The 8581-nt window shown below is 43.1% G+C and overlaps 1 protein-coding gene across 1 annotated transcript in view; it reads left to right on the top strand.

Annotated features, from left to right (window-relative positions):
- Positions 1–2808: 2808 nt before the first annotated feature.
- KANSL1L (KAT8 regulatory NSL complex subunit 1 like) overlaps positions 2809–8581 on the top strand; it is a 68264-nt gene continuing 62491 nt past the window's right edge. The window contains exons 1-2 of the mRNA XM_063429948.1: positions 2809–2895; positions 6994–8078. Coding sequence (XP_063286018.1) covers positions 7027–8078 — 1052 coding nt within the window. The 5' untranslated portion in view covers positions 2809–2895; positions 6994–7026. The remainder of the gene's footprint in view (positions 2896–6993; positions 8079–8581) is intronic.

Here is an 8581-nt window from a genome sequence, read left to right as displayed (position 1 = left end):
ATGCCAGCCTGCCAACGTCAAGGCAGACCCACCCCTAAGCGGGTCCCAACACTCACCCTTCAGCCTGCTTCCCTGAGCTTCTGGCAAAGATATCTCCAATGAGACAGAGAGGAGTATTTTTTATATAAACCCCTACATACTTATTAACCCTTAATAGGGAACACATGGGATGGGCGGCAGCATTGTAACCAGGCTGTGTGATACAAAGTAAATACAAAAAGAGAAGTCCTGCGTTCACTCCCCTCACTACTGGGCCGGCAGCAAGGACTATAGTACACATCAGCCCCAATATATAGTAAAAACCAAAGAAAAGAAAAAGTTTACTCCTTGGTTCAAGGCAGGTACTTTATTAGGAACCACAACAGCAATGTTTAGACCCCAAAAGGTCTTTGTCAAGCGCTGTCTGACCTGAAGGTTTAACATTAACGGTTCGACCTCAGCAAGCCGGTGCTCAATGTTTCTGCTCTCTTGCGCAGCATCCTAGGTTTAAATCAGGGGACCTCAGACTGGGCGCAGATGAGAGCGTTACCTGATGCTTTCAGCCAATAAGTGGTGTCTGGTCCAAGGCGTACTGGTTGAAGCTTCTGGCAATGAGTAGAAATACAGGGACAGAGGGATTGGGCACTGGCTTGTAGACTTGGGAGGTTAAACCATTCCTAATGTTCATCTTATACAGCTAGAATGTGCTCATATTTACTTACAATATGAATTCTGTCCAGCCCTGGAAGACAAAAATTACAAATAAAATGTTAATTTGTTGCTTTACAGCCCCCACCAACTAGCACAAACTCCCTTGTAGTAATGAGGGGGTGCAGGGCCAGACAGGGAGATCTTTTGTACTCCCTCCTGGAGTTGGGACCCCCCTAAGATGCATTAGGGTGTGCCTGTGCGCAAAGCTAATTTTGTCAAACTGGACTTTCACCTGATACTCTCAGCTAAAGAATGCTATGTATATAGACAAAACTGATATTGTTAATCTAAAAATGTTGTTTCTGCATTAGCGGACCAGGATACGGGCCCTGAAATTACCCTTTCTTTGCAGGTTGTAGTGGTTATGGTGACAGGGCCCCAGCTGTATTAGGGTGTGCCTGTGCGCAAAGCTAAGTGGTTATGGTGCGTACAGTGCCCTTTTTAAGTGAACCACTTACTTAGGAAAACTTACCAACTTACTGCTTTCTCATGTCACAGGCTTTACCCTGCATCTCTCTCACATTTCTACCTGCTATCACCTATACAGTAATCAATTTAAAAAAAGGTTCAGATAAAAAAATAAAATAAAAGGTCAGACCTGGCCACCCATCTCCTGTAATTGTACCAATCTGGGGAGATCCCACCACCTGTTTGCATTTAACAAACATGTTCCTGCTTTATTTGTAGTAAATATTATATTCAGAGTTTACCCAATATATGCGGTGGGGGAGGGGGTTCTGTCTATAATCTTCTATATTGTACCTCGCTACGGTTGCAATACACAGACACTATAGTAATAATAATAGTATAAATAGTGACTGTAGTTGCTGAGGCCGTCATGCAGGATCTCTTGCCCGCAGTATGGCTGTCTGAGGGTGCTTGGAGTATGGCTGTCTGAGGGTGCTTGGAGTATGGCTGTCTGAGGGTGCTTGGAGTATGGCTGTCTGAGGGTGCTTGGAGTATGGCTGCCTGAGGGTGCTTGGAGTATGGCTGCCTGAGGGTGCTTGGAGTATGGCTGCCTGAGGGTGCTTGGAGTATGGCTGTCTGAGAGTGCTTGGAGTATGGCTGTCTGAGAGTGCTTGGAGTATGGCTGTCTGAGGGTGCTTGGAGTATGGCTGTCTGAGGGTGCTTGGAGTATGGCTGTCTGAGGGTGCTTGGAGTATGGCTGTCAGAGTGCTTGGAGTATGGCTGTCTGAGAGTGCTTGGAGTATGGCTGTCTGAGGGTGCTTGGAGTATAGCTGTCTGAGGGTGCTTGGAGTATGGCTGTCTGAGGGTGCTTGGAGTATGGCTGTCTGAGGGTGCTTTGAGTATGGCTGTCTGAGGGTGCTTTGAGTATGGCTGTCTGAGAGTGCTTGGGGTATGGCTGGCTGAGAGTGCTTGGGGTATGGCTGGCTGAGAGTGCTTGAAGTATAGCTGGCTGAGAGTGCTTGGAGTATGGCTGGCTGAGCGTGCTTGGAGTATGGCTGGCTGAGCGTGCTTGGAGTATGGCTGGCTGAGAGTGCTTGGGGTATGGCTGGCTGAGAGTGCTTGGGGTATGGCTGGCTGAGAGTGCTTGGGGTATGGCTGGCTGAGAGTGCTTGGAGTACGGCTGGCTGAGCGTGCTTGGAGTATGGCTGTCTGAGGGTGCTTGGAGTATGGCTGTCTGAGGGTGCTTGGAGTATGGCTGTCTGAGGGTGCTTGGAGTATGGCTGGCTGAGAGTGCTTGGAGTATAGCTGGCTGAGGGTGCTTGGAGTTGGATACACTGAACCGCAGCCAGGACATGCCCGTATCCCCATTCATAATATTTACCTCATTGCTCCATGTTGTTGGCAGCTAGCCCCGCCCCCTCTGTAAACATGGGCGGCAGTAACACTACAATACCGCTTCCTATTGGCTGCTGGGGCTCAGGATTTCCCTAAACACGCCCACTGCTCCGCGCGATTGTCCGTCAGAGAGTTAGACATTCGCAGTCCAGGCTCGGGTTCCAAGTGTCGCGGTCTCTGATTGGTCCAGTGCCTTGTCCTCAGCCCCGCCTCCTTCAGCCGTCAGTGGCTGTCAGGCAGGCAGCGCTTTGTTTGGAGTAAAGCAATAACAGGGAGCGCAGGGCGGGGCCTGGGCTCACTTGCGGAGAACACGATCAGCGATCGGCTTCGCTCTCCGAGGACCGTGCAGCCCGGGGCGAGTAGCCCTGTGTCAGGAGTGCAGTCCGGGGGTCTGGACAGGCGGTAGGTACCGGCCGGTGGCGGGTTACATGCACAGCTCTGTTATCCGCCAGGCGGCGGAGAGCGCGTGATCAGGCGCGCGACCGCGGGTTTGGTGCGCGCGCGAGCGCACGAGAGAGAGAGCGAACTGCGGGGAGGGTAGGGGGCGGTGCCATACGTCATCACAGATCCGAGACCCGATAGGGCAGGATGTGCGCGTGGGCGGTGCTTAGGGGGGCAGTGCTCAACTGAAATTATTCAAGAGAGGTGTGGTGAGCGGGGCTGGGTAAGACAGGGGTACTGGTAGAAGCTGGGAGAATATCTGCCACCCCTGACATAATAAGGGATAAAGTGGCAGATGATTATCCAAGTAAATTATAAATGACTTAAAGGAACACTCCAGGCTTACCATAACAACTTCAGCCTAATTAAGTTGTTATGGTGCCTGGAGGCACTCTTACCTCAATTGGTTAAACCGTTCTCGGTTGCCCCCAGCGCTGATCTCAACTCCGCCCAGGCGGTATGCGGCTTCTGAATTTTCAGTTTATGATGGCATGGAGTGCCGCGGGGCAGGTGCGCGGGTGAATGTATGAGCGCAATCAGCTGACACTCTCAGCCAATCAGTGACTCCCGTTAACAAAATTGGGGTGAAAAAGGGTTCTTTTCAAGACAGTTTTGTGAATGGGAAATCTGAGGATTTTTTAAGCCAAATGCTGCCTGGGGGGAGTTCAGATTGGCACTAGAGGCAACTTTGAAGGTAAGAGTGCATCCGGGTGGGGGGCCTCCTGGCACCATAACAACTTAATTTAGTTGAAGTTGTTAGTGTCTAAACTGTCCCTTTAAGGAGGCCGCCTAGATGTTAAATAGGGTCCTCCATCCCTATACTAAGAGTGAAAGATCTTGTGAGTGTCTTAAAGGAACACTAATAGCATTAGGAATGAAAACATGTATTCTTAACTGTATAGTGACCTGCTGACTGTCTAGATTACTGCCCCCCTCACCCGATGAAGTAAAAAGGTAGATTAACTTTCCTTTTTATAATCGCCGCACTGCTCTTTCCACAGCAGCTGAAATAATCATCTTGACTTGGTTCTTGCAAGGAAGTGCATCTTCCCGACAGCCATTGTAGAAATAGAAAGAGATCTGTTTATTTCAGCAATGGACATATTAAAACTAAAGAAACATTGCACCCAGACCACTTCATTGAAATCCTTAGCACTAAAATATGGTCACATGTAACAAATGCATGGAAATTTTATTTTATCTTGTATGTACCATTATAAATATGTCTATACTAGTTGCACAGATTGATTTTATTGTAGTTGTAACCTGAGGTCTAGAAATATTACTGCTGAAAAGATTTCATAAAATACAGGTGTAATTCTGGATTCTTTAAACTGCATCTTTAAAATATGTATTGTAATTTTTTTTTTTGAAAGCGTTCTTGATTACATTTTTGCTGTCTGAACTTATAGTTTTTCACATGCAATAACTGTTCATATTATAACACTAATGTAAATCTTTCACGTGAGTAGCAGGGTGTAATTAACAAATATTATTCATTATGTTTCACTGTTTTGCTTGTTTTGTTTTTGATTTCTTTAAATGTTAGTACCAATTTGATATAAAGATATTCTTCATAAAATGATTTTGAATTCAGTAATAAATTGGGTTCTTTACAACATCAATTCAACTACTAATAAGTTGTTTTATTGTACTGTACCACGTTTGGGACACAAAACACTTTATAAGCGTGTATATAAGGAAATTGTAGAGAACATAACATTCAACTATATATTTTTACGATTTGTACAGTGAGTGATTGAAGCATACACATATTTGAAATAGGACACGTTTGAAAGGTACAGATCATTAAATTAACAAAACAACCTGTAAATCTCCCATTCAGATCGGAATGTGTTTAGCCCTTTTTTTTGTCTCCCTCATAAGATGTCTCAGACTAAATTGGGCAGAGGGTTGTAAAGGTTAGAAGCACTGTGGTTTTAAATGTGTGGGAAGCCAGTTTTATTTTCTCTCTAGTTTGTTCAAAAAAACAATAGGCCATCAAAGTGAGGGAGGGGTAATTTAAGGTGACATGTCAAAGGCTGTCCAGAAGGCTAGAGGATTAAACATCCCACTTTGAATCTCTTCAGGTCCCTGTTTTTTATGCTATAAAAACTCCAAACGTAGCATATCTTATCAGTAGAGAAGACTGAAATAACCCACATTTTTATTGTAAAATGATTTTAGATGTATTGATTTGCATAATCATTCCACTATGTGAGCGAGCAGGCCTAGTGTTATGTTTGATCTTGATTTTTAGGTTTATAAAGTAGTTTTCTGAGCTATTTTAAGTTGCTCATTGATGCCTTTGTTTTTAGGTTTGTTTGTTCTGTTTGTACCTCTAGCTTACTCCTTTAGACTTTTCTAAGTCTCAATGGCACTAGTAACCCCAGACATGTAGTAATGTGTTGGGTTATTCATGTTTTGGGCAGCATCACTCGCCTGTCAACATTTTAGAATAATTAACTGGGATCTTTAAAAACTTCTATTTACAAAAAAATAAAATAATAATAATACATGTATACCTAGATTTGTGCTCAGTGATATTGCACCTGTTAATGTTGATCAGATTCTTTGAGGCGCTTGGGATTTAATTCAGTGTTAACCCTGACACCAGGTTTTCACATACCGTAAAATCTTGCCGTCTCTTGGAGGGCAGGGTATAAATGGAATCTGGAAATTATAGATCTTACTTTTGACTTGCAAATTGTAGGATAGGAGCTTTAATAATTGACACTTGTGAAAACAGGATTCAGTAAAACAAGAGTTCATGGGTAGATAAGATCATGAGTTGAGGGGAGGCCGTGCTGCTAACCTTGACCTCAGTGTATGTTCACGCAGGGCAAACATTCATATTGCCTCAAGTCATATCTACTTTCCATTTTATGTCAAAGATATCAAAACACTTTTTTGAAAAATCACTGATGCACTTGGGTTTTAACCTGCTCCAGTCCCCCACCTTACCATATAATTATATTAATATGAGTGAATATTTTTATTTTTTTATTCATGTGTATATAATTTAACACACATTTTGTCACTAATTTTTTTACAAACTTTATTACACACCAATCCTCTCGCACACCTCTGTTACTCTCGCATACACTGACATGCATATTTTGTAGTCCCCCTACAACTCACAGTCATGTGGGTATCACTAATGAAGAGATACGTAGGGGCACCTGCTTCTTGTGGTGCAGGAGTATGTAAAATAATGTCCTACCCTGATGATGTCTCTATGTTCCAGGCATTTAACCTGTGGCTGGCATCTCCTCCATCTTGCCTCTGATGTTAGGTAAAGTCTTTCACAGCACAAAGCTCTGAACATGTTTTTTTAAAGCACCTTTTATCACTTCTGGCTAAATAATCTTTCGTCATCTTCTCTTATACCATCCATGTTATGGCTTAATGATACAGCAGAATTAAGCTTCGATAATAAAAAGAAAAAAAAAGAAACGGCTAACTTTACTACCCCAGTGTTTTTACCCCCCCCCCCCCCCCGTTATTATTATTTTTTTTTTAATTTGGTTAGTTGGGGGGGGGGGGGGGGAGAAACTGCTTAAAGTGAAAGTATTAGTATAACACATGTATAACATATTGAACATCTGGACGAACTGAATACAATCCCCAAATATTAGCACATGACAAAGTAATTATACCATTTGTAACTTAAAACCACCTCAGATTTAGCTGCCGTTGAGAATTCTAATGCTGATTCCGGCAATGTCCCCTCAATTTTCAGTTTAAAGTCAGATGCTATGAGAGAATATAGTTTGTTCAAGGAAGCTGATTTTTGGTTACTTGCAATACATTTAGTATTCTCATCACTTGTGCAGTCCCTTATAATTTGTTTTTCACGAATCAGTCATTCCTGTCCTGACTCCCAACATTTGTATTCAATTCTACCGTAAAAATACATTTAGAATTGTAATAACAGTACATACAATCTCCACATATACAAGACTGGATTTGTTTTTCATTTTTGGATTGTTACACAGCATGTAATTATGGTTTTACAGTTTGTATAGTGTTTTACATAAACGTTTTGTTTTTCTGCAGAGCACTTACCGCTACACACCCTACTAAACCAAAATGACTCCGGCTCTCACCGAAACTGCTACACAAGGCCCTGAAGTCCACTTCTCCCCTTCCTTGGCCTTGCGGAGTCTGAGTCCAGATAATAATACATTGTGTGTGGATAGTTCTAAGGCTGCGGAGCAAATAAACCCTTCCAAAGCAAACCCATCTACATTGGCGTACACTGATGCAGAGCAATGTCTTCAGAAAACTATTACAAACTTGGACCAAGTTGGCTCCCAACCCTCTGCAAGTTATCATACTGTATTCCTTTTCACGTCAAGTGCTGCTCTGAATGCACAGAATAAAGGCAGTCCTACATATAACATGGAGGAATGGGACTCATGTAGACAGAGGTTCCAGATGAAGAAAGACACACACTCTCTACACTCCGGAATGTCCTCTCACCCGGACAGAAAAGTCAAAAGGGAGCTCTTCCCCGGTAACATGAGCCAGATTTTAGCAGATGTACCCAGATTGTGGGATAGATCCGTGAAAGAGAATCAAGACATGGATGAATTGAAACATCTGAACTATAAAGCGAATGGAAAAAAGGCAGAAAAGATGCTTCCTTTTCCATGTTCTAGTAGCTCCTCTTCCCCTGACTTATCTGGTTTTTCCAATGTGGCAGAAGACACACCTGATAAAGAAAGTGAAATAAACACCCGCCTTTTACATTGTCTGAAACGGCAACAAGTGATCCTAAATCGAGCAAAAAGAAATCGCAAACGTCTGCAGTGCTTTCTGGCACATCTTGCTGCCGAACATTGCAACCAGCAGGTAAAATGTTTTGTAGATCGCCAGAAGCAGAATGTGGAGGTCCCTAGCACCTCTGTCAGAAACCATAACAATCACACATGCAAGGATGCTGGAAACGCTTCGAAGGTCATCGGCCAACAGGATGTTAAAAATGGATTCAATCGCTCCATGGAAAGTGCGTTAAGAAAGTTCTCAGTGTCTTCAGTAGGGATTATGAGGCATATTGAGCAGGAACTGGATTCTGATGCTACAGAAAGCAGCTCTGATGAAGATTGTAATAAAAGTCCACCAAATGTTCACTATAAATGGTAGGTGTGACTTTATTATTATTAAAGAGCTATCATTAGTGTTGAATTCATTACCAGAGTGTTTATATATTCTCATATCATACAGAATCCTGTACACTCATTTACCCACTTAACACCAGCTTCAACACTCACAAAATGTTGTAATAGTTTGTTTTGGTTGTTTTTTTTTTTTTTTTTTACCTGACTTAAAAATAATGGGGGTTTAGTTACAGTATATAATCATACATTGCTCGACACAGTGCCAATATACCCCATTTGTTTGGAAGGTCTTACTCTAACAATCTAATGCCTGCTCTTGTGGGATTAACACACTTATTTGGAAAGCCCATTTTCCTGGGGCTTTCTGCAGTGCAAGGTCTTATAGGGCCCTGGAATTAGGCACCTGTGACAGGGAAGGGTACAAAATATGCATGTTTAGGTTAGTGCAGCCTCTGCACTAACCCGGCCCCTTGCTTATCGGCAGCATGGGAGGAAGTGACAGCCTGTCACTTCCTCCCACAGAT

Source organism: Pelobates fuscus, chromosome 8, assembly GCF_036172605.1.
Source record: "Pelobates fuscus isolate aPelFus1 chromosome 8, aPelFus1.pri, whole genome shotgun sequence".
NCBI classification, from domain to species: domain Eukaryota; kingdom Metazoa; phylum Chordata; class Amphibia; order Anura; family Pelobatidae; genus Pelobates; species Pelobates fuscus.
Note: the sequence above shows the minus strand (reverse complement) of the source record. Positions and strands in the feature narration are given on the sequence as shown.